At 60.4% G+C, this 24,736-nt stretch overlaps 2 protein-coding genes across 29 annotated transcripts in view; one reads left to right on the top strand and one right to left on the bottom strand.

Annotated features, from left to right (window-relative positions):
• The first annotated feature begins 524 nt into the window (after positions 1–524).
• On the top strand, positions 525–12,001 carry ENGASE (endo-beta-N-acetylglucosaminidase). 3 transcript variants are annotated; one of them, XM_050919952.1, is made up of 14 exons: positions 525–651; positions 3,045–3,121; positions 3,281–3,482; positions 5,854–6,002; positions 6,292–6,449; positions 6,579–6,727; positions 7,130–7,295; positions 7,642–7,745; positions 8,198–8,306; positions 8,465–8,655; positions 9,080–9,231; positions 9,411–9,516; positions 9,605–9,719; positions 10,013–12,001. In XM_050919952.1, exons 1-14 carry the CDS (start codon positions 572–574, stop codon positions 10,403–10,405), a joined length of 2,151 nt encoding a protein of 716 aa, XP_050775909.1. In that variant the 5' UTR covers positions 525–571; the 3' UTR covers positions 10,406–12,001. The 3 variants fall into 3 exon arrangements, with proteins under 3 accessions (XP_050775909.1, XP_050775910.1, XP_050775912.1); XM_050919953.1 differs by lacking the exon at positions 3,045–3,121; XM_050919955.1 differs by lacking the exon at positions 8,465–8,655 and having other exon boundaries at positions 9,096–9,231.
• Positions 12,002–17,643: 5,642 nt separating this feature from the next.
• Positions 17,644–24,736, bottom strand: part of RBFOX3 (RNA binding fox-1 homolog 3) — a 433,745-nt gene continuing 426,652 nt past the window's right edge. For 25 of the 26 annotated variants that reach the window (XM_050920014.1, XM_050920020.1, XM_050920021.1 and 22 more), the window contains 4 exons: positions 23,413–23,471; positions 22,521–22,599; positions 20,663–21,253; positions 17,644–19,364 (listed from right to left, as the gene is read on the bottom strand). In XM_050920014.1, coding sequence (XP_050775971.1) covers positions 21,209–21,253; positions 22,521–22,599; positions 23,413–23,471 — 183 coding nt within the window. In that variant the 3' untranslated portion in view covers positions 17,644–19,364; positions 20,663–21,208. The remainder of the gene's footprint in view (positions 19,365–20,662; positions 21,254–22,520; positions 22,600–23,412; positions 23,472–24,736) is intronic. The other variant, XM_050920008.1, reaches the window with a different exon arrangement.

The following is a 24,736-nucleotide window of genomic DNA, read 5'->3' as shown; positions in this document are numbered from 1 at the left end:
CACATCCCTCCTCTGTCCGCGAGGCGCCTGGCGCGCTCATGGCCAAAGGTCATTGCCCTGGCCCGGGGCTCTGTGCCCCGCCGGGTCCCCTTCCCCACACCGCACACGGGAGCTGGGCCCTTCCTGCCAGCCTGTGCCAGGAGCGCACCCCGCGCTGGGCGCCAGCCGCCCCGGGACCCGGGACCCGGGACCGCCCCCCCGGCTGGCCACGCCCGGGACCCGGGACCGCCCCCCCGGCTGGACACGCCCTGCGCCCGGGCACCGCTCCCCCCCCTCCCCGGCTGGCCACGCCCGGTCCCCGCCCCCCCGGCTGGACACGCCCGGCGCCCGGGCACCGCTCCCCCCCCTCCCCGGCTGGCCACGCCCGGTCCCCGCCCCCCCGGCTGGACACGCCCGGTCCCCGGGCACCGCCCCCTCGTCTGTCCCCCCCCCGTCGGGCGGCACCAGCGACTGCTGGGCCCGCCCCGCTCAGCGCCTCGCGACCCTCCCGTGAGCCCCCCCCGGAGCGTGAGCGCGCGGCGCGGCCCGGCCCGGGATTGGCCCCATGTGACGGGGCGGGAGGACGCGGGAGATGGACGGAGGGCGGCGGGATGGAGCCGGGAGCGGGGAGAAGAGGGGGTCGGAGCTGGAGCCGGCGGCGGCGAAGAGGAGGTGAGCGGGCCGGGCCGGGGTCGGTGGCGCTGATGTGCCGCATGGCACGGCGGGGGGGGCGGGATCTGTGGCGGGGGAGCGTGTCCGGGCGGTGTGTGTGCATGGCGGGGTGCAAGGGGGGTGCGTGCCCGGCGGGGTGCAAGGGGGGTGCGTGCCCGGCGGGGTGCATGCGTGTGCCAGGGGCTCTCTGGCACTGTGTCCCCCCCCATTTCTCTGCACCCTGCTGCTGCTTTTCACCTTTGTTTCACTTTCTCTTTGTCTTAGAATCAGGGAATCTCAGGCTTGGAAGGGACCTCAGGAGGTATCTAGTCCAACCCCCTGCTCAAAGCCGTTCCAATCTCCACACAGATTTTTACCCCATATCCCCAAATGGTCCCCTCAAGGATTGAATTCACAATCCTGGGTTTAGCAGGCCAATGCTCAAACCACTGAGCTATCCCCCCATTTCCTGCCTGCTAAGTGGCATCTTGGTTTGGCTTTTGTCCCCCACTGCCCCCCAGCCTGAACTACCTCCCTGGGCCCCTGACCCATCAGCAGCCTCACTGCAGGGCCTGCTGTCCAGAGCACCCCTTCCTTTACCTGGCTCAGTGCTGGGGCGACTGTCCCCTTCCCCCACAGGGCAAACCCACCACAGCCCCAACCACAAGGCAGCTCCACCCCCACCTGGCAACTGTCAGACACTGCGAATATCACCTGTCTGGGCGACTCGAACCCGCCCGGGCGACTCGAACCCGCCCGCGCTGTGGTGAGTGGGCAGCTGTTGGGTTTTTAACAGTTTGATCTGTTATTGCTTGAGCTGCGGAAGTGGGAACTCTGCAGCATCTGTAGCTGGATCCAGAATCTTTTACCATTCGCTAGCCCAGTGTATTGTGAAAAAAGTGCAAATCTTTAGTCCCACATAACACCCCCTCCCCCCAGCAGATTAAATTATTTCCGTGGCAAATCCATAAAATAATCCAGCCAGGCCAGTCAGAGCACATCTCCAGGCACAGGACTCCTGTGCAAGGAATTTGCTGCAGCTTTCTCTCCCTTCTCCTGCTGGGTCCCGCTGCTAGTGCCCAGTTTGAATTGGGAAGCAGGAGTTTGGCTGGTGCCAGCTCTCACCCAGTGTGCAGCCTCCTCTCACGTCTTACCCATCCTAGTGTTCCCACTGCATTCTCGTCACTCCTACCCTGCCGCAGCAGAGAGCCTCTGGTGCAAACTCCGCAGCAGAGGGGAACAGGTACCCGTGCTCACAGCGCGTGTCCAGACAGGCCTGTGAGCAAGGGGCATTAGTTGAGAGGCTGGTTGTGTGTGGATGTGGTGGGCAGGACTCCACCCCTAGCTCCTGTGGCGCTGGGAGGTCCTTTGCAGTCTCCCAGCCATCCACAAGTTGCCTCGCCCTGACGCTGCTTGGCTGGCGAGATCAGAGGAGGTAGCAGCCCTGCGTGCTCACTCCTGTTTCCAGCTGAGCAGGTGATGTTAGATGCAGAGCCCAGCAGGACTGTGCATCAGCTGAGGCAAGAACTTTCCACTGCCCGGAACAAACACGGGGCACCAGGTAGGGCTCCTCCCTGCTCAGAAATGGCTTCTGCCCAGTCTGCTCTCAGCCCAGGCTGCCCGAGGGGCAACACAGCTGCATGGGCAGCCACTGCCTCAGTTTCCCTTGCCCGAGTAGGGTACCTCATCCCTCCCACTAACCCACTCCCCAGACCAGCCTGTCCCTCTGCATAGAGACCTCGTCCAGGTAGGCTCCCTGGGAGCCGGTGTGTTCTGAGGGAAGGTTAGGTATGAATGACCATCCTGGTAACCTTCCCTGCATGCTTTGCTTTGCCTGCATTTCCCAGGGTCCTGCTGGAACTAGCAGTCCCAGAATGCTTTGTTTCTGAGCTGAATCTGGGCCTCGACTCCCTCCTAAAGGGCCAGCTCACACTGTAACGGGCTTCTGCTGGTGGTGGTCCTCAGCAATCGCCTAGGGCGCCAGGATTATTGGGGGGCAGCATTTTGCCGGGGGGGGGGGCGCGGCAGGCGGCTCCGGTGGACCTGCCGCAGGCGTGCCTGCAGAGGGTCCCCTGGTCCCGCGGCTCCATTGGACCTGCCGCAGGCACGCCTGCAGCAGCTCCACCAGAGCCGCGGACCAGCGGACCCTCTGCAGGCACGACTGCGGCAGCTCCACCAGAGCCGCAGACCAGTGGACCCTCCGCAGGCACGACTGCGGCCGCTCTACCGGAGCCACGGACCAGTGGACCCTCCGCAGGAATGCCTGCGGCAGGTCCACCAGAACCACGGGATCAGCGCACGGGGCGGCGAAATGGCCCTGTGCCTAAGGCGCTAAAAACACTAGCGCCGGTCCTGCCAGGCTTCTTGCCCCAGGCCCCCTAGTCTCTGTGGGGTTACTTGATTCTCTTCTTCAGTTTTCTGCCTGCCATGGAGAGCCAAGGAACCACCATCCTCCACGAGACAGTCAGCTATGCCCCCCACCCCCTGCCAGGTAAGAGCCCAGCCAGAGGTGCAAGGTCCTCTGAGTGTGGCCCAGCCTCATCTGCCACAGATATTGGGGCAGTCGCGGTGCCATGGTGCTGCGAGTGAGCGCTCTGCTCCCCCGGCTGAGTGTTAACAACCTGCAATCTTCTGGCTTCTCTCCTCCCAGCAAGGCAGTTTGATCGGAACACCACGGAGCCGGTCAGCTTCTACCTGTCCAGCCTGGAGGAGCTGCTGGCATGGAAACCCACCAGCGATGATGACTTCAACGTTGCCACGATGCCACTGGCTAACCGGGAACCTCCGCTCCACAGCAAAAGACCCCGCACGCTGGTGTGCCACGACATGAAGAATGGGTACCTAGAGGACAGGTAGGGGCTGGGCCTGAGGGACCCCAGCAATGCTAGTGCAGGAGCAAGGCTGGGGTGGCCACAGGGCTCTGCACTTGTCCACAGCTGCCCCTCCTCTTCACGGCTCTCAGAATGGAGCGCTGCATGCTGGGTGCGTGGGCCTCTGCTGATGGGACTCAGCATTTACGCAGCGCTTCATGCTTCCAGAACTCCGTGCAAACTTTAATCCATCCTTCCAGCGGCCCTGGGCGGGGATCAGGAACATCCTTCCCCTTGTCCACAGCACAGAGCGAGGAAAGGACTTGCCCCAGATGCGGCAGAGCCAGAAGAGGACCCAGGAGGCCTGGCTCGCTGTCCCACATTTGTTCGTCCAGACCCTGTTGCCTTTAAAGCGGCGGGTAGAAGCGTTCATCTGTTTGCTGCTGCAGAGATGGGGCTTTTTACTGGCTTGGCTCTTGGGCTGGGTTAATGACCTCCAGCCACTGGTCTCTGGCTATTCCGCTGGCTGGGTGGGCAGCATGTAGCGATGCACTCAGCTGAGCACGGAGGCCAGCGTGACATGGGTTATAGCTGCCAAGGGGAATCTTGGGTTTGCTTTCTGTCCTCTGCTTCTGTAACGCCGACAGACCCTTCTCCTTCTCTCATCCCAGTGCCGCGAGATGGGACAACACCACACCCGGGTGGTGTGTGGGACCATCCAAGCTGCCTGTGGGATCAGGGCAGAGCCGTGCTAGGGGCTAGCTTTAGCCTCCCCCAGGCTGCCTGTCTGGAGACAGCTCAGCACTGAGGAGACGTTCTCAGTGTGCTGGGGTAGTGGAATACATTTGTCTAGAGCCAAGCGGAGGAGGAATCCCAGGAGCAAGTCACAGGGAGACCGAATGCTCCTCGCCCCCAGGAAGGAAGGGCTGTCTCCCGATCAGGTGGGAGCTTGTTTGCTCCCTGTTAATCTGCAGTTGGCCAGTTCCTCCCATCAGCCGGAGAGTGGGGTGTGTCTCTGGGTAAACTCATCGCATCCAGAGACCCACGGGGCAGCCTACTGGAAAACCATTTGTGCTCCCTTTGTTACCCAGGGCTCTTTCAACCCAAAGCTCTCGGTAACTTTTACGCTACGTGAGGCGGTGTCAGGAAATAAATCAGGGCAGACACGGCTGTCCGACCGATAGATGACTGCACAAACAGGACAACACGAGAGTGCTTTCACTTAAAGCTAAACTTTACTTAGTCTCAAGCACTTACACACATCTGCAACAAGTTAGTAACACACCTCCAACCCCGATAATTACCGAGCGGAGTGTGGCTCTCGAGTGGCACAGCGGCAGCCCGTCTGCCGCTGGGGGACACAAGATGCATCCAGAGGGAGAGTCCAGTCCTGAGGAGTCCCCCCACCTCAAGCTTTTTCCCTTTATTTATACGTTAGTAATACAGTGACACGTCCCTTAAAGAAAACTTGTCAAGCAAACAGTTCCAATGGGCAAGCAAGAGGCTCCTTCTGATTACTGATTAACCAGGTGTGGGGTTTTCCAGAGTCTGCAGCCTTGAGACCCCAATAGACATTCCTGGGGCATATCAGCAACTTCAACACAATTCTTATCAGGAAGGACGGGGGTCAAGCTGCCCCTTCTGTGGCACCCAAAACTCCCTCCCCTCCTGCCTTGGTCAAGCTGCATGGCCACTTTACAGCCTGCTGACTAGGTTGCTTTTAGCAATAAGCCATAGTGGTTTCAGGCACTTTACTGGTTTGCCAAAGTCTCCCCGTACACCCCATTTGGATTGCTGTATCTGAGTGACCCAGCACCGTATAACCGGGACCCTTGGAGATTGGCCATGGGCATAGGAGCCTGGTGTCCATCTTGCAGGCTTCCCCAGGCACATTTTCACCCCTGCAGGTTTGGTGGGTGAGGCTGCTGAGTGGCGCCTGAGATGGGGAGAAACCCTCCGGCTTGGCCGGGAAGCTCTTTGGGGCAGGGGCTGGCTGGGCCGTGCCCAGGGCAGACCCTGATCAGAGCCCTGGCACCGCTGCAATCCAGATAACTGATAATGTCCCACTTGAAAACTCCCCAAGAAAGGCCATTTCCAGCTCATCCCTGGAGCTGCCCGCCCCAGCTCAGAGGGGAGGGCAAACTCCTCCACTGCAAGAGGAGGATGAACGATTCTCTGCTACAGCACCAGCCAACTCTCTCCCTGCCCTAGGAGAGTCTCCTGGGGGAAGAGCAGCAGCCTGGCACCTGGGGAATAGCTTGTGGGGGCTGTGCACCCTGCGGGCATCGCTCCACAAGTGCTCCGTCACTGCCTGTTGGGGCTGGAGCACTGGGCCAGGCCAGCCCAGTTCAGGGCACCATTCCTGCAGTGCCACTGTTCCAGCCTGAGCCGCTGCCCCGTCCTCTGCCTGCAGGTTCATCCAGGGCTCGGCTTCGCGGGACCCCTACGTGTTCTACCACTGGCAGCACATCGACATCTTCGTGTACTTCAGCCACCACCTTGTGACCATCCCCCCCGTCACCTGGGCCAACGCCGCCCACAGGAACGGCGTCTCTGTGCTGGGTGAGGGGATGGGGGGCAGGCAGGAGCACTCGTGGTTTAGTGCTGCTGCAGAGAGAGGCTGGGAGCTCCTCTGCAGCTGGCACCTCCCGCTGGGCCTGCAGTACCTGGACGCGGGCTGCGGCCAGCCCTCCACCCCGGCAGCGTGTGCTGGGACAGGCTGGGGTTGGCGAGGGCCCACGCCTCTTGCCCACATACGTGCAGGTATTCTGGGGACCCCGTACAGAGACCTGCCAGTGCCCTGGCGCGTGCAGCGGTGAGGTTCATGCTGCCATCTGTGCTCCGGCTCTAGGGACGTTCATCACGGAGTGGACGAGTGGGGGCCAGCTGTGTGAGGCGTTCCTGGTTGGGGAGGCAGCTGCGTACCACGCTGTGGCTGTGCAACTGGGCCGCATCGCCCATTTCTACCGCTTTGACGGCTGGCTGGTCAACATCGAGAACACCCTGAGCGTGAGCAGAGCCGCCCTGCTGCCCCTCCCCTCCGCCCACAGCTTGTCCTGCCTCGCCCAGCCCCTGGGGTGCAGGGATCCCTGACATGGTGTCCCCGGGTGATGCCGGCTCTCTCCCTCCCCCATGCAGGAGGCAGCCGCACGGAACCTGCCCCTCTTCCTGCGTGACCTGCGGGAGCAGCTGCGTCGGGACGTGCCCGACGGGCTGGTGCTCTGGTACGACAGTGTCTTGCAGAGCGGGGAGCTGCAGTGGCAGAACGAGCTGAATGAGAAGAACAGGTGAGGGGGAGGTGCCCCCGTCCGCTGGACAGAGGAGCAGCCCCGGGCATGCAGCTGGCAGCCCAGCCCCCGCCCCTTCTCCTTCGCAGCCAGCAAAGACAGTGCAATCTACCGGCTGTGCAGCCTGGGATCACTGCCCCGTGGGGGGTGCCCCTGGCCTGGCCTGGCCTGGCCCGTGGGCTGTAGCAAGGCACCCTTCCCTTCTGGCTCCCTGGCAGGGGCACGGCTCCCAGTCCCACCCCGGACAGCTCTGATGTTCACCCTGTCCCGCCCAAGTGCCCCCGGCAGAGCTGGGCTTGGGGACTGCAGCTGGGGACCCATCTTGTGGGGAGGGATCCCTCCCCTGAGGGCCTGTTCTCAGGGAGAAGGGGGTGGGCATCACTGGGGCTCTCCCTTTCCTAGGGTGTTTTTTGACGCCTGCGATGGCTTATTCACGAACTACAACTGGAAGGAGGAGCACCTGGAGCGCATGGGGGCGCAGGCCGGGGAGCGCCTGGCTGACGTCTACGTGGGCATCGACGTCTTTGCCCGCGGGGAGGTCGTAGGCGGTGGCTTTGAGACAGACAAGGTGCCTGAGTCTGGCCTAAGGGCGTTTCGGGGGCAGGGCCTTGCCCCGGGCGGGATCCTCCGGTGGGCTCTGGGGCAGGTGTCCCTGGAGTGTGGCCAGAGGCTGAGTGAGGCCTGGACCCTGAGTTCTTCTCTGGGGAACAGGGGCTTCCCCCCTCCCCCCGGGGTCCATCCCTGTCTCCCAGGGATAGCGCGGTGCCTGTGAGCTGCCCGGTGCCCTGGGGCAGGGAGAGCACCCCCTAGGCTGGCTGGCTGGGGTGCTGGCAGCCCCGGTGCTTATGGCTCAGCCCATCTGGGCTCTGAGCGGGGCGGGCGGGAGGGAGCATCTCACCCCCGCATTTCCGTAGGCTCTGCACCTGATCCGCAAGCACGGCTTTTCAGCTGCCATCTTCGCCCCCGGCTGGGTCTATGAGCACCTGGGCAAGGAGAACTTCCTGCACAATGAGAACAGGTGAGCGTGACCGGGCTGGGGATGTGGGGAAGGGGGGGTGGGGTGCCCAGGCTGGGGGTGCGGGGAAGGGGGGTGTCCATGCTGGGAGAGATGGGGGTGCGGGGCAGCGGGGGTGCCCGGGCTGGGGGGATGGGGGTGTCCATGCTGAGGTGCGGCGAAGGGGGTGGGAGCACTGAGAAGGCCGTGGATCGTGGCTACCCTATGGTGCTGGAACACTGGTGCCAGACTCCTGAAAGGGCTGAGCCATAGGGACCCCAGTGGGGTGCAGATTTGTTGAGAGCTCTGGGGGGAGGATGCTGCCCCCTGGTTGGCTGCATCTTGGGCTGTGCTTCATGTCCCCTGTGCCAGGGGCTGCTGACTGGGTGAGGTCCTTGGTGCCCGTGCTGAGCTGTGCCCAGGGGGTGGGGGGCACTGCTGTAACCAGCCTCTCCTCTCCTCTCCTCTCCATGCAGGTTCTGGGGTTTGCTGGCGGAGCTGCTGCCCACTCACAGCATCAGCACTCTGCCCTTCAGCACCTGCTTCTGCCTGGGCATGGGGACGGGGAGATTCTGGGCTGGGCAGGTGAGTGCAGGGCGGGACGGGAGGTCCTGGTGTGGGGAAAAGGGCTCAGCTGGGCCTGAGCATTAGCAACCCCCAGAGTGACTCGGCAGCGCCCATCCCTCGCCTGCAGCAGGCGCCTGCCCCATGGCCTGGCTCAGCGGGGCTGCTCTCTCCTGCAGGAGGAAGTAGCCAGGCCCTGGTACAATCTGAGTGCCCAGGAGATCCAGCCCCTCTTCACAGACCAGCAAGCGCCGGGAGGGGCAGGCAGCTGGCTGCGCACACGCTGCTCCCTGCAGGATGCCTGGAACGGGGGCAGCTGCCTGCTGATCGAGGGGATCATCCCCCCTGAGGCAGGCCACGTGGCTGTTCGGTGAGTGCGGGCTGGGGCGCCAGGCTGGGGGCGCTTGGGCGGCGGGTGTGGCAAAGACTCATTTCCTCCCGGGGAGCCAGGGCAGGGAGCTGCACCAAGGGAACGGGGGGGAAGGGGCGCAGCTGAGCGTGTGGCATGCGCACCGTCCGCTGTGCACGGGGCCAGGAGTGTGCAGCCACAGACCTAGTTTGTGGTTCTTGCGCACAGCATGTTGTGTGTGTGCTGCGTGTGCACTCACGGTGTGTGCATGCAGCCTACGGGCCGGGCTGGTGCTGCCTGCAGCCTGGGGCGTGCATGCTGCGTGCTCAGCATGCCAGCTGCATGCCACATGCTGTGTGTTTGTGACCTGCCTTGTACCCCATGTAACTCCCTCCCCCCCTCTCTCTCCCTCCCTTGTCTCCCTGGGTGGATTGGGGGTCACCAGCCTTTTCTCTTTCCAGCTGCCAGCGCCCCCCAAGCTCTTCCTGTCTTTGCTGTACAAACTGGAGGAGAAGCTGCCTGAGGTGGCAGTTGCGCTGGAACTCACCACACGGGACTCTGGCTCCTGCCATGTTGGCAATGTCACTGCCTTGCCGGGTGAGGAGCCAGGCCCCTCCCTGGGGATCTCACACTGCCGGGCAGGTTGGGAATCGGTCCGTCACACGGCTGGCAAGGGAACGGGGAGGGTGGGATGCCTGGGACACGTCTGCTCCTCCCCAGCCCCATGTGTCCTGTGCCCCCTTCCCCTGCCCTAACTGCTCCGTTCCCTCCCACAGGGCTGGTCACCCGACATCAGCCTCAGCCCCTCCACACCCTGCCCCCTCACCTCTCTGGGCTGCTCAGCGGCTGTGGACGGCAGAGCACGGCAGGTTGGATGAGGCGGTGAGTGTCCCCAGCCAGGGAGCCGTCCTGCCTCAGGCCTGGTCTCTCCCGCAGCCCTGCCAGTTCTCCTCTCTCTGCCCTCGCTCAGGTGCTACAAACTGGAGCTGCGGGACTGCGCCCTGCACGAGCTGTCGCTGATCCTGTCACGCCACCAGCCAGGCCTGCAAGAAAGGCGCTTCTCCTGCCGCCTTGGGGAGATCCAGGTGAGAGGGCCACACTTGGCACAGTGCCCTGGCACTGCCCATCTGCCATCCCTTGTAGCAACGTCTGCCTATGGAGCGTGGGGGTGGGGGGGAGGGGATTGTCTCTGGGGAGCCCTGCCCCCTGCAGATGGTTGCAGCTGCTGCCCTCCTGGGGGGGTCTGGCTGGGGGTGGAGGCAGCACTGAGATGAGGTGCCCTCCCCGCATGGATCCCTCCTTCTGGGTGCTGCCCTGGAGGACCTGTCTCTGCCCGGGTGAGCCCTGGGCTGTGTCTAAGCACCTGTCTCCCCTGCAGGTGCTGGATGCTGACAGCCTGCACTCTTCGCTGCCCCCAGTGCCCAGCCTCCAGGCCTCCCAGGTGCTGTGGCACAAGGGCCCTGGCACAGACCAGCTCTCCCTCAGCTTCACCTTGCACTGGTCCTACCCCCACAGCCAAGCCCGCTGCTTCCGGATCCACTGCCAGGGCCGGGAGCTGCCCCAGTCAGCGCAGCTGCAGCTCCTCGGGGTGGCACACGCCACCCTCTACCGGGTGGTGGGCTTGGCAGTGCCAGAGCCACCCCCCAAGGAGTCCTGCCATGTGGAGTTCTTCGTGGAGCCGGTTCTGAACGAAGGGGTTGCCGTGGATCGGTCCAGGTGGGGGCGGCTGGTTCTGGTCTATTCCGACCCAGCCAGCACCAGCACCTATTAAATGTGACCTTTGGCACAGTGCCAGGGATTTCACCGTCTAGCTGGGCATTCTTGGGGGAGTGCAGGGCTGGCCTGGGGGGCTGCGGGCAGGATGGAAGGGCAGCGGCAGAGCTGGGGAGTGCTCTGGACAGGAATAGCAGAGATCATGGGTAGCCCCGACCATGCCAGGACCCTGGCTTCTCTCCAATCTTGTCCCATTGGAATGGCTCCTGGCCAGTTGCTGGCATCTTCTGCCCCGCATAGCCTGGGGTGGCAGCAGAGTCCCACGCTAGCCGCTGGGGAGCCCAGGGAACGAGCTGCTGTGCAGCGGGGTGGGGCGCTGGGCGGGGCACTGTCCTGCACAGCTGCACTCCCCTCCTGCTCCATTAACACTGACTGCTCCTGGCACCTGCTGCTCAACTGTAGAGACCCCTCTGTGGCCTGGCCCTGTGCTGCAGCCTTTCACACCAGGCCTGGGGCTCTCGCTGCACAGCGGAGAGCGGGTGCTCGTCCCGTGTGGGGGAGGAGGAGGGAGACTGCCCCTCGGCTGCTCAGGTGGCTACTAGGGCACGGCTCTGCATGTAGAAAACACATAGCAGCCAGGGCTGCTGCCCCACCTTCCTGCTCCTTTGCACCCCCGGGCCTGGTGCGTGTCCAGCGAGTCCTGGAAGAGCTCAGAGCCAGAAGTGGCTCTGGGTCCCTCAGCCCCCAAAGGCCCAGGCAGCCCCACTCTTCAGTTCTCTGCGCTGCTGGCGGCTGGACTCCAAGAAGGCCAGGGCCGAGCCTGCCGGGCAGGGCCCGCCCACAACATTTTGGCACTTGAGGTGGGGAGCTCATGCCCCCTCACTTGGGCCAAAACTTTGAAAGATCTCAATTCTGCCTTCTTCCTGTTCTACCCCTCTCATGGTACTGCTCTGCTACCTACCCCAATAAAGGAGAACTCACAACTTAAAATGCCTTGTTCCAAAATTTGAAGTAACACTTAACTTTCAAACGCCTGAACAGCAAATGTAACTTTTCTTGTCTGCATAGTAAACACTGGCATTTGTATCTGTTTGAGTAATCAGAGTGCTGCTTTCCATGCCTTCTTGGGTGCAAAGATGTGAACTGCTTCCTACTGAAGGTCCACAGTCTGGGCCAGCTCATGCTGTATTGAGACGGTTGCAAGGCCGACCAGCTTCTCCCGTGTCATTGTGGAGCGTAGATGTGTTTTTATTAACTTCAGCTTGGAGAAGCTGCGTTCTCCACTGGCAACTGTTCCAGGAAGTGTTAGAAGTATGTGCAGAGCAACAAAAGCATTTGGAAAGAGGGTGGTCATCTTATTTGTGCACATATATTCCAGAACAGCCTTTGGAGTTGATCCTGCTGAAATGTATCTTGAAAGGGCTTTCAGTTCACCACGTAAATCACTCGCATCAATATCGTGCATGTCATCATGTGTCAACACTGTCTCTAGTGCCCTGCATTGCTGGTGTAGGTCTTCTTCAGGTACAGAGAGGAGTTTTGGAATATCATACAACATCTCAAATATACTGCTGTGTTCCTTGAGCCGCATGAAACGTTCTTCAACTGACTGTATTGTACACTCTAGCACCTGGTTAAAGAATTCAACTTTGAATTGTTGTTTGGGGTCTCTCATGGGATTATTCCATGCCTCATAACCAAAATGTCGTCTTTTTCGGTGACTCTTGTATCCTTGAATGGGTGGGAAAATAGCTTCAGTGTGAAGTTCCTCTGCCAACTTCTGTGCACTCTTCAGAACGTTTTGAAATCCCTCATCTGACTGGTAAGACTGTAGGTATGACTTTGCTTTGTCCAGTTGTTCCATTGCTTCAGATATATCAACGTCAACACCTTGGAATCTCTTGCGTACAACATTTATTTCAAACAGTGTGTCATGCCACAACACTAAGCCAGACAGAAATTTGAAATTATGTATGTTTCTGGTGATTCCATTTCCCTCTGCCACTGTGTCACGGAGTTACAGGGTGATGCTCTGGAACTGCTCCCCACCAAGCCAGTCAGGACTTTGGGGAGCCTCCTCTCCCTTGGAGCAGACTTGTTCAGGGCAAGAAGCTCACACATCTTCACCTCCTGGGTCTCTCCTTGGAGCATTCAGCATCCTCTGCCCCTCCGTGCACTTCCCACAGCGAGCCCGCCGCGGCGGGGTCCTGGGGAAGCCACAGGGTCCTGCACCCCCACTTTGCAGTCAGACGTGACTCTCACCCAGCCAGTAAAACAGAGGTTTATTCGATGACAGGAACAGGGTCTAAAACAGAGCTTGTAGATACAGCGAACAGGACCCCTCGGCCGGGTCCATTCTGGGGGGCAGTGAGCCAGACCCCCACGTCTGCCCTCACTCCTTGTCCACAGCCAGCTCCAGACTAACAACCCCCTCCAGCCCCTCCTCTCTGCTCAGCCCCTTTCCCGGGCCAGGAGGTCACCTGATCTCCAACACCTTCAGCTGGCACCTTTGCAGACGAGAGGCCCAGGCCATCAGTTGCTAGGAGACAGAGCGTCCGGCATTTAGGTGCACTGGCCCCTTCCTCTGCAGCAATCACACACCCTTATTCCACCACCTAGATATTAAGAACTGCATAGGGGACACTGAGGCACCAACACAGTATTCAGAGCAAACATTAAAAACATTCCCAGTTCATCACACACTGTTCTCCCATTAACAGTTCCTGTCATAGCATTATCCTCCATAATGCCAACTGTGGCATCATCTATCTCCCCAATTTGGTGTTTGATCGGCTTTATCGCTGCCACTCGACTTTCCCATCGTGTGGCACTCAGTGGTTTCAGTGTCAGACAGGATGGTCTCAGATGTTGCTTCAAAATTTGCCATCAATGAGTTGATGCAGAGAAAAATACATAGATGCTTTGAATTACTTTTAAAAATTCAGCAGCCTCACTAGAAGCTGATGCTGCATCACTGACCACCAAGTTCAATGGATGAGAACTGCATGGGACAAAAAGAGCTCGAGAGTTTAACTCTCGGATCCATGTCTGCACTCCTCTGTTCTTTCCTCTCATGTTGGCACCATTATCGTAGCCCTGACCTCTCATGTCAGCTAACACAGTTCCCATATCTTCCAGCTTTTTAAGAAGCACGTTTGTCACACCAGCTCCTGTAGTATCATCAATGTCAATAAATTCTAGAAAATGCTCTCTGACAGTCGCCATTGCAAGGACATTTTCACTAGGTTCTGTTGTTATTACAAAATGCACCATTAATGTAATTTGTTCCATATGGATGATGTCAGATGTGCACTCCAGAATAACAGAGTAATATCTTGCTGACTTCAGATCTGCCACAGTCTTCTGTTTGACTTTTGTTGCCAGTGACTGTTTGATCTTATTCTGAATTGTTTTTCCAAGGTAGTGGTGTGTGTACATTTTTTGGGTGGTAACTCTTCTTAGATGCTACTGGAGTACAGCATCAAACTCAGCCACCAACTCCATGGTTTCAAGAAAGTTTCCATTGTTTGGCACATACAGCTGATCTGAAGTGTCACGCAGTGCTCGATTTTGGATAGCAAGCATTCTCACAATGGCAATGAGCCTTTTCAGAACATTTTGCCAGTAAAGAAACTCTGATGCAATCGTCTCTTGATGCTGATCATCTGTGGTGGCCTTTAACCCTTAGTCTCATCTCAAGCTCTTTCCACCTGTGGAATGCTCTCTGGTGATTTGCTGCCTTCTCATGGCATGCCAGATTTCTGGCCAGATTTTCCCAGTCCTTTGTTCCTGTAGAACCCAATGTGGCTGGAACATTAGACTGGAAGAGTTTGCAACAAAAACAGTATGCAGCATTCTGGGTTTTTGAGTACCTAAGCCATGGCCTCTCCACTTTGTCACCATTGGGGATTTCACGCCAGTAATGTGTTGGATGGAAACTTCTATTTTCATTGTCTTTGGGGAACATGAAGTTTTTCACTTGGTGCAGCCCAGGCAGTACAAGGAAGTCCCTCAGGCTACTGCTCAAGTGAGTCCACAGTCCTGGATCATCCAGACTTAAGGAACTAAACTCGGCAGCAGCTGTTTCTTGTGCCTCCACCGCACTCTTCTCTGATCTACACTTTTCTTCAGGAATGTGCATGGTTCCATCCATTTGAGATGGAGATATGGATGCTGCAGTAGCTGCCAGGTCACCTGCACTTTGACTAACTGGAAGATCAGGCATAGATCAGGCATCTCCTCACCACTCGCATCCTCGCTGGGGCCGGAAGGCTCAGCGTGAACATTTGTGTCTCTGTATCTCAGGAGAGCTCCTTCCTGCTTAGCTAGAAAAGCTTCCTTTGCCTGCTTGTTTTTTCTGAATGCTGCCCCAAGGGGCGTTTTCTTCTTTCACTCATGACTGCTGTTCTGTGCCAGCTATAATGGCTCTCAACGCTCAGTTGAAGGGGACAAATAAGCAGGCTGGTAGCAGGCCTGAGTGAGGGAAGATTAAGCATCTTAAGGGCCTAACTGGCTCCTACTACTTCAGTTGACTCCCTGTTCTCAAGTGGGTTCAGGGAAGCAGCAGGAACCAGGAAGCTCCCTGAGAAGCTGGTGTGAATCAGTCCAGGCTCCATGGGTGCTCGAGAGGTACCTAAGAGGCTCCTCTTCCTCTCGCTCCCTGCAGCTCCTGCTGCTTTCTGTTAGTCCCTCTCACCTCTTCTCCTGTCTGCCTGTTGTGACTCTTGTGCCCTCCTTCCTCCAGCACAGCCCTCCACCATCCCTGTGCATCTCGAGCAGAGAGGATACATATGCACCAGCAGCAGTCACAATGTTCTACCCTCTGGGTCCTACTGGCGGCCCCCACCCCCCCAGTCTGGCACCCAAGGCAGCTGCCTCCGTTCGCCTCAGGGTAAGGCCAGCCCTGCTGCCAGGGAGAGCTGTGGCTGCCAGCTGCATGGGCAGCACTGGGGGAAAGGGGGGGCAGTGCAGGGCTGCACCTGGTCCTGAGCCACTGTACACCCCATGCTGGGGCCGGGGCGGGGAGCCAGCCAGCGCCCATCCCCTGCTGCAGTCTAGCCCAGAGTCAGCCAGCCGTGGCCCTGGGCTGTCCAGTCCATGTGCAAGCGCAGTGGAACAGCTGAGCGCAGAGGTGGCTGCAGCAGCGAGGGCTGCCTGGCCCTGCTTATTGCCTGGCAGCAGTTCTCCAATGCTGGCTCCCTAGATGCTTCGAGGAGAAAAATTTATAGTGGTGACTATGCCCTCACAGGCTGGTGAATCAAGCAATTAGCAGGCAAGGGGGTAGTGGTGCTTGTCATGGAGTGTGGGGGAGTCCGGTCCTGCACCCCTCTTCCTGGGACCCGCAGAGACTCTCAGCCAGCCAGTAAAACAGAAGGTTTATTAGACAACAGGAATGCAGGTTACAGCAGAGCTTGTAGGCACAACCAGGACCCCTCAATCCAGTCCTTCTGGGGGTTCAGGGTGCTTGGATCCCAGCTTAGGATACCCTGAATTCCACCCACACAGCCCCAAAACCAAACTGAAACTAACCCCCTCCTGCCAGCCCCTTCCTTTGTCCAGCTTCCCGGGATAAAGTGTTGACCTCCCACCCCCCTTACCTAGCTCAGGTCACAGGCTCCGGTGTGGTCCATCCCCTAAAGTCCTCCCCTGCTCTCCCATCCCCCACACAGACACCCCCTACTCCATCACAGTGCTGCAGCCCCAGCTCCCTGTGTCCCGCAGCTTACGGCCAGGACCAACGTCAGCCCCAGCTCCCTGTGTCCCGCAGCTTACGGCCAGGACCAACGCCAGCCCCAGCTCCCTGTGTCCCGCAGCTTACGGCCAGGAGCGACGTCAGCCCCAGCTCCCTGTGCCCCGCAGCTGACGGCCAGGAGCGACGCCTCACCAGCCCCAGCTCCCTGTGTCTGCGGCCCCAGGTTACGGCCAGGAGCAATGCCTCGGCAGCCCCATGTCCCCCAGCTTACGTCCAGGACCAACGCCAGCCCCAGCTCCCTGTGTCCCCCAGCTCACGGCCAGGAGCGATGCCTTGGCAGCCCTGTGTCCCCCAGCTTACGTCCAAGAACAACGCCTCGCCAGGAACATTAATATGGCAGCATTGAAGCTGCTGCTGCACCCAGTGGAATTGCCCTGAACTAAACCAGCTGAGGGGTTGAACAACGCAGGGCTTGGTGTGGCGGGACGCGCACCTGCCATGCTGGGGGTTTCAGTGGAAGGGAGCAATTCGCCGGCTGTTAGCCTGGGACGCTTTTAGTTCTTTATGGCGCTTAGCTCAGCGTTACCCACCTGTGCAGCCTGGGCTGTGCTGAGGGGCCTCCCACCCCTGCTGCCTGAGCCCTGCGCGCCACAGGCCTGCCCTGAGCGCGTTCTTGCTGAAGCAGGAAGCCCTGTGGCTAGGAAGAGGCCGGGAGAGGCAATGGCTTGATGCCCTGTCTGGTGGGGGCATCACAGTCCAGCCCAGCCCCACCAGCAGGCAGGGATACGAAGCAGACCATGGTGCTTACCCAGCTGCAGGATCTCGAGCCTGGTGCACGGAGGTGCCCATGTGCAGAGTCGCTGGGATGGTGTGGCACAGGTAGAGCTATCCCCTTGGCCACCAGCACACTGCGCCTTTAGGCTGTGGGCTAGACGTTCCAGGAACACCCATTTGCCAGTCACAGGTCAGCCTGGCCCTGAGCGGAGAGGGCAGCCTTCCTAATACCCCAAGCAGGGGTCACACAAATGCTGGTTGGGGAGGGGGCACTGCTGGGGCTGTGGCAGCAGGGCTGGTTGGCTAGGGGGTTCTGGTTCAAGGCAAGTCCAGTATAAACCCACGCTCCTTCAGAACAACGCCCGGCTGAGCAAGGCTGGAGGAATGCCAGGATAGCTAGCTACAAATTGAGGGCAGGTGCCTAGCTCTGGCAAATTTAAAGGGGCAGCCCCCCGAAAAGCCTGCTGGGGAAATTCCTGACAAGAGGGTGGGCGAATGAGGTGTGGGTGCTGTCTGGGGCACAGCACCATGCCAGAGTCCAAGAGGAGATGCAGGGTAGAGCTGGCAGCGAGTGCCTGCTGTGGGCAAATACCAGCAGGCTGCCAGGGTGCCCGTCAGCAGGAGCATAGTTTGTCCACTCCGCCCCTTCCTGCAAGGCTCGTCCTGTACTCCAGCTCCAGGCCAATGCCAGGCAGCAACACATCTGCAGAGCAGACCTGGGCTCCCCTTGCTGAGATGGACAGATGGTTGGGCCCTGCCTCCCACTTCTAGCAGCCTTCACTCTGAGCCGTGCCCCATCTATGCCCCCATTCAAAACCAGAGTTGTCCTGGTTGAAGAAAGAAATCTTTATTAATAATCTTAATAATAATAATCCTCAATAATACTGTTTAGTAGAATGATCACAGCTTTGAAGCATACAGAATGGGCGGGTGCCAGCCTGCGCTCTGGGCCGGGGGACTGCCAGGGCGGTGGCCGCACAGCAAATGGAAGGGGCTTTGTACAGTGGAGTGGGGGCTGGCTGGGAAGGGGCTATGTACAACGGGAATAGAAAAGGAGGAGCTCATGGCTGGAGCCTCAGGAGCGTATGCTGAATATAAAGTGAAGTTTCATGAGATGACAGAGCCATGTTGGGAGACCTACTGGATTCATCCGGCTCAGCCAGCCACCTGCCTTCCCAAACAGCCTCACAAACAGCTCCGTGGCCCACCCTAATCCCGCGAGGCTGCTGGGGGGGAAGTGCCTCTGGTCTTTGGCACAACTGGACTGTGCCAGCTGTGGGTGAGCAGCTGAAAGAAGCTGGCAAGGCCCTGGGGCATCTGGTGCCCTGGCTAGCAGCGCACCCAGCCTTAGAGCCCAGCTGCCCCCACCTGTCTGGTTCAGAGCCAGCACTGTCCTCCCCTCACTGCCCAATCCTGCCCACTGCTTCCCATGCCCTGCCCATAGTGACCCTCACCCTGGTGGGCCTCTCCAGCGCCTAGCTGGCATGGGACTGGGGCTTGGGGCAGGCCTGGCTCTGAGCAGGGACCCTGCAGCCACCACTAAGAGGTGTGTGTGCCCCAGGGATGGCTGGGGTACACGTAGCTTGGCTCCCTGCCCCCCAGTGGTGATGGGGTGGCTGAGAAAGCCACTGTAGGATCACATGGCCTCCTCAGGCTCCATGCTGGGGGGCAGGGGCTGCTATGATCCCTGGTGCGGCATGTTGTGGCCTACAGATGCAGCCTCTTCTCGACTCCATCTGCCCCGGGTGGGTGTGGAGCAGGAAGCAGCTCCCGTTTGGCTTTAGCCCCATGGGGCTGGGGGAAGCCAGGAGCTCAGGGCACCGGGGCGATGAAAATGCAAGGGAGCTACAACCTCCACGTAGCTAATATCCCTCTTAAACACAGCCGCTCTTCCCCTGCAACACTCAGCAGCCCCGGCAAAGGTGCTGCTGCATCAACCATCCCACCTCTGCTCAGAGAGCTGAGGCCTCACACACTCAACACACCAGTGGCCAGCAAGTGCAAAAGCATTGGAGCTCTGAAAACAAAAAGCAAGAATCCTACCCTGAGGCCAAGTCCCCCAAAGCTGCGGGAGGATGCGGGCTGCTGCGGTGCTCTGCCCAGGGCCCTGGCACCCACAGCACAGGCGTGGGAGGGCAGAAAGGAAGACGCGGTGCCCAGGCCGGGTGCCTTGGGCTGGCAGAGTCCTCGCTCCGAGGCTGTCCCAGCACTCCGCACTGCTCACTCTCACCCTCCCTGCCCTGGGCTGGAAGCACCAGCAGGCAGGGGAGGGGAGGGGGCCCCAAGTCTCCCAACATGGCTGCTGGCCAGGGCAGGGGTGGAGCTGGAGAGGGGCGGCTCTCTGCCCAGCTGGCCGTGGCGCTGTCCGGTCGGTCGCTCGGTGTGTACTCTCCGTGAGTCAGGCGGGTGCAGCGCCTCCTGCTTGCTTGGTGCATGTGTGTGGACAGTATGGGACTCGGTTGGTTGGTTGCCTCTTTGTTTTGTGTTTTGTTGCTTTGTTTTTAATTTGTTTTGCCCTTCCTGGTCCCAGAAGGAAACAGCTGTGGTGTCACTACAACAGAAACAGAGGCAGAACTTTCACTGGAGCCACCTGCAGCCACCCAGGAGCAGAGAGCAGTGCCCATGGGGTGCAGGCAGGCAGGGACACTGGCCCAGCTCAGCCACGCAGCATCCCATCCCCTGCCAGCGCCAGGGGCAACTCAGCCACGCAGCGTCCTGTCCCCTGTGCATGGACTGCCAGCGCCGGGCCCAGTTCAGCCACGCAGCGTCCCCTGTCCCCTGTGCATGGACTGCCAGCGCCGGGCCCAGCTCAGCCACGCAGCGTCCCCTGTCCCCTGTGCATGGACTGCCAGCGCCAGGCCTAGCTCAGCCACGCAGCGTCCCCTGTCCCCTGCTCATGGACTGCCAGCACCGGGCCCAGCTCAGCCACGCAGCGTCCCCTGTCCCCTGTGCATGGACTGCCAGCGCCGGGCCCAGCTCAGCCACGCAGCGTCCCCGGTCCCCTGCTCATGGACTGCCAGCGCCGGGCCCAGCTCAGCCACGCAGCGTCCCCTGTCCCCTGCGCATGGACTGCCAGCGCCGGGCCCAGCTCAGCCACGCAGCGTCCCCTGTCCCCTGAGCATGGACTGCCAGCGCCGGGCCCAGCTCAGCCACGCAGCGTCCCCTGTCTCCTGTGCATGGACTGCCAGCGCCGGGCCCAGCTCAGCAAACACCAGGGGGAGGTGGAGTGGGGTTCCTTCCAAAGCAGCTCCAGGATTGTGTAGCGGGTCCTGTTGTCCCCCCAGAAATGCCCAGGCAGATGGAAAGGCCCCCCCCCCCGGTTGGGCCTGCACCCCAAAGGCTCCTCTCTCCCAAACCGGGCCCACAGAGCAGTCTGGCCCTTGACTCCAGTCTCTCTCTCCCCTGTAGTGACTGAAAGGAGTGGGTGTGGCTGGGCCTGGGATGAAAAGCTAACCCCAGCTGGCCTCTGGCACTAGGGCATCCCCTGGCCTGAAACACAGGCCACCCCTCCTCCCGGATGTTATGATGATGTGCACCTGAGCTAGAGGGGCTGCTGCACCCCAGAGCCAGGCACACATGGGGGGTTCCAAGACTTGGCCAGAGGCTGTGCAGAGGGATGGTGGGTGCTACTCCCCAGTGTAGTCTAGGGGTGGGGCCATGCTCATTGCCCCCCTGTCTCAGCTGTCCCTGCTAGTGCTATACCCTGCACCCTCCGCCTTGCCCACAGCTCCTGAGATGGGTTCCCAGCCCATTTTGCCAGGCAGCCCATTATCCTAAGGGACAAACCCTCCGCTCCTTTCCCTTGTGTGAGCAGTGCCCCACCCAGGGGCCCTGGCTGTGATCAGGCACCTGCACGAGAAGAACAAGCCCAGCCTAGCAGGAGCAGGCTTGCCTGCCACAGAGATGCTGGAGGGAGCTGGGGCAGTGAAGAGGACCAAGGAATGGAGGACTGTGCCAAGCCAGGCGCGGCTCTGTGCAGGAAGGCAGCTCTCTTGGAACGCCCTGGCCTTTGGACTTCACGTGTTCCTGGCAGCGGGGGCAGAGAAGGGGGCTTAGCCTGGGCGCTCTCCCGTGGTTCGCTGCTGGTTGTACGTCTAGGGAGAGCAGGACGCGCCCCAGCCCTGCAGCAGGGCAGTGGCCAGGCTGCTTGCTTTGCAACACAGTCAGTTCAGCCAGGGCAGGTCACAGACAGACAGGTGGGTGAACAAAGAGCCGTGGGATGAGAGCAGCTTGAGGTAAAGACCTATGGTTCTAGGTGCCGTGCTGAGCCGGGCGGAGCCCTGGCCCCTGGCAGGGGCACTGTGTTCTTCCGGGAGGCTCTGCCTTGGCTTAGTTTGGTTTGTTTGGTTTCTAGTGAGCAGTCAGTGTTAGTGTTGGGAGGGGCTGGGTGTCTTGCTAGTAGGGAGTGAAGCGGCTGTACCCTCCTCGGTATAGACTAGCCTGCAACATCAAAGATGAAAGAAAAGCCAATCAGTATTTGAGAGAGAGGCAAGGCCCATTTTCTTCCCTTTTTTAATGACATAACATCGTCCTGTCCCAGGACAGGTGGGGTGGAGGCGCTGAGGGGTCCCAGGAGCTGCGCACGCTGCTCCCAGCACTGCCTGGGCTCTGGCCGTTCCCATCAGCTCTGTGTGGGACAATGCGCTCTTTGGGTACCAGCATGCAGGGCTCCTGGCTGGGGTCAGAAGGCCTGAGTGGGAGAGAGGTTTCCTCTCAACCTGGCAGCATCCCATACTCCTGGAGCAGGGCAGGCAGCCCCAGGGCCGCCAATCCCTCCTGTGCCCACTGCTGCCTGGTTCGTCCAAGGGGCTGGCGTCAGGCCCCTGCTCTAAGTGCTGCCTGGCTTCCCTCCCCTCTGCTCCACGGAGCTGGGGGACACTTCCTGCAGCCCTACCAGGGCCCCTCTGTTCTCCTCCTAGCTCCCTGCCCAGGACTGCGGCAGTGCTGCTCCCACTCTGCCCACAGTGCGGCTGCATGCCCAGCTCTCGACCCAGAGGCTGCCTGAGCTCCACACTCCTGCCCAGCCGAGCCCCATGCTTTGGGTGTGCAGAGGGGCACTGGCAGGACCCTCCCTGACACGTGGCAGCTCAGGCCTTGGCCAGAGCATTACGGAGGATTAAAAAAAGGAAGAAAACGCCTGGTTGGCTTGGAGATCCTGCCCACAAACGGGTCTTTTCATCTTTGATGCTGGTTGCAAAGCTAGCTAAACCACGCTGAACTGCGCTGTGTGGGACGGTGTGTCGCGCCAGGGAGCCGCAGCAGGTGCCAGGCTGCACAGACACACGTGTGCACAGGCTCCGTGGCAGGTCGGCTCTCTGCATGCTGGATGTGAATGTGCAGTGGGCACCAGGGCTAGAGGGGGGGCTTCACCCCCCCATACAGCGTAGGTAGAAAGGAGTTACTGATCTCTGTACCAGTGTAAGGTGGGTCAGGGGCTCCCGCAGGCTTGCGGGGAGGGTGTGTGTGTAATGGGTCTGTGTGTGTTGGGGGCTCCCTTGGAGGGGGCAGGCTGTGGGGGGTCAGGAGTCAAGTTTCTCCTGGGCTTTCCCAGCAGTGAAATGCTCCCCTGCTGCTTCCTGACAGACCATGGCAGGGACGTCCTGCTGCCTGCTGCCCCCTGCCCCATGCAAACTCATTCCAGTCAAGCCATCCCACAGGGTGTGGTGCCCCCTCCCCCAGCTGCAGCCAGTGTCGGGGTGGCTCTTACCATGGTGCCAATGCTGTACGTGGCAGCAGGGCCGATGGTGTGGTGGTACGGGTCTGCGGCTGCGTACACTCTGCCGTAGCTGGGAGCAAACACAGCAGGCGTTAGAAACCAGAGATCCCCCCTCCCACCCATTCAGGTACCTGCCCTGCTGAACCTCATCTGGAGGCTTTGCCCAGGGGGCTGGGGGAGGCTGGCCCTTCTCTGGGCCATCTGAGGGGCCTATCCCATGGGGAGGGGGTTCTCTGGGCCCAGGGATTTGGCTGCAGGAGTGCTGCATTTTTCTGATGCTTCTGCCAGCCATGCAGGAGCAGGAGGCAGGTGCTCCACGCTGCAGGGGGCGGCCTCTAGGGCTGATCAGAGGTCTGTCGGTGCGTCACTCCCCGCCCCATGGCGTTTCACCAGCCGTCCCTAGTATGGTGGTTGGTGTCGTGCACATGGAGACCCAGTTGGAGAATGCCCTGGGCCCTGGCGGCACGCGGGGCAGAAGGGGGCTGTGGCCCGTTCCTAGACCAGCTCTGCACCCTCCTGGGGAAACGCCGTGGGCAGTGAGGGGGGACCAGCTGGAGTGCTGTCTCGGGGCCGCCACAGGCACCTGGGGGATGCCCAGCTCCTAGCTGAGGGGGCCGCGGGCACTGGAGGTGGGTAACAGGAGCAGGAAAATGGGTGAGCAGGAGCCACTGGCTGGATGTGGAGGGGGTGCTGGCTGCAATGAGATCAGTTCTGAACATGCCCCTTCCTCGCCGTGTGCCCTCTCTGGGAACAGAGGTGACGAGTCCCCAGGGCTCTCTCTCCAGGCAGGCATGAAAGCTGCTGACATGAGCTCAATGGGCTGGTGGGGAGCCAGGCCACAGGTGCCTCTGACTGGGGCAAGGCTGGCAGAGGAGTGCCTTACCTGTCGCTGTATGCTGCCGCCGCCGCTGGCTGGGCGTATCTGTAGGCTGCGTAACCCCCCTGTGCCAGCAAGAAGAGACCTGTCATCAGGCAGGGAGTCTCCGGGCAGGTCAGGTGGAGCAGCTCCCTTGGAAAGGAGCCCAGCCTCCCCGCAGACCCCTGAGGAGGGAGCCTGCACAGCTGGGCACCCTACAAAGAGCTCGTCTCAGCTGTGCCCAGCAGCTGGTGAGTGGTGGGAGCTGTGTGACCCTGCTAGGAGCCGGGTGTCTGCACCATGAGGCAAATGCCAGGCCCATTAGTGTTCCCAGGGGGCTTGCAAACACGTTAACCGGAAACAATTCAACGTCACTTCCCTGATCGCTTCAATGAGGTGTCACGTTAGAGAAATCCTTCAGCTGCAGCCTAAGCCAGGGCCAAGGCTTTTAAATATAGAGGTTAAATGCTGGTGTGATGCACTGCGCTGATGCTGTCTGAGAGCATGAATCCAGCACAGCGCTTACCTGGCGAGGGCCCTTGCTCAGGGCACAGCAGTCAGCACTGTGCCCTCTTCGCCTGCACTGCCCCACTACAGCCCCCGTCCCCTGCACTGCTCCTACTGCAGCCCCCGCCCTATGCACTGCTCCTGCCCCCTGCAGCCCCTGCCCCATGCACACTGCATCCCCTGCACACTGCATCCCCTGCCCCCTGCACTGCTCCTACTGCAGCCCCTGCCCCTGCACTGCTCCTACTGCAGCCCCCGCCCCCTGCACTGCTCCTGCCCCCTGCAGCCCCTGCCCCATGCACACTGCATCCCCTGCCCCCTGCACTGCTCCTACTGCAGTCCCTGCCCCCTGCACTGCTCCTGCCCCCTGCATCCCCTGCCCCCTGCACTGCTCCTACTGCAGTCCCCGCCCCCTGCACTGCTCCTAGAAGCCCAGCCTCCATGCAGGCACCTCTTTTATCCCCCTATCTCTTGTCACTCCAGAAACCTTCTTCTAATGGAAATTTAACTCTGGCAACACCAGCTTGTTTGGCATGAATTGTCTAGAGTAACGAGATCACAGTTCTCAGCTGGCTCGTGGCTCGTGACAGTCTATAACATTCTGCACATTATCTGTAAAATTCCTCACTTTGCAGAATGCATGAAAATGGAGAGAAATGAAAACCACCATCAGAACCACAGCTTCATTCAGTGCCAAGCGGTGGGGATTGCTCAGCTGGTGTACTCCCAGCTGCTACCAGCAGGGGCAGAGTGCAGGCCCCAGGGCCATCCCTATGTCTTCTCAGCCCCACCCTTATGGTGGGATTCAATCCAACCGGCCTCTGCTTCCTTTGGCATCAGCAAG

The sequence above is a fragment of the Gopherus flavomarginatus genome, chromosome 12 (genome assembly GCF_025201925.1).
Source record: "Gopherus flavomarginatus isolate rGopFla2 chromosome 12, rGopFla2.mat.asm, whole genome shotgun sequence".
NCBI lineage: Eukaryota > Metazoa > Chordata > Testudines > Testudinidae > Gopherus > Gopherus flavomarginatus.
The sequence above is the reverse complement of the archived record's forward strand: the minus strand, read 5'-3'. Positions and strand labels throughout refer to the sequence as shown.

Bases quoted from the DNA above. Each gene is read 5' to 3' on its own strand.
- ENGASE (XM_050919952.1), top strand. From the start codon at position 572: ATGGACGGAGGGCGGCGGGATGGAGCCGGGAGCGGGGAGAAGAGGGGG. The intron at 7,746-8,197 runs GTGAGCGTGACC...CTCTCCATGCAG, and splicing joins TTCCTGCACAATGAGAACAG to GTTCTGGGGTTTGCTGGCGG. The intron at 9,232-9,410 runs GTGAGGAGCCAG...TCCCTCCCACAG, and splicing joins CAATGTCACTGCCTTGCCGG to GGCTGGTCACCCGACATCAG.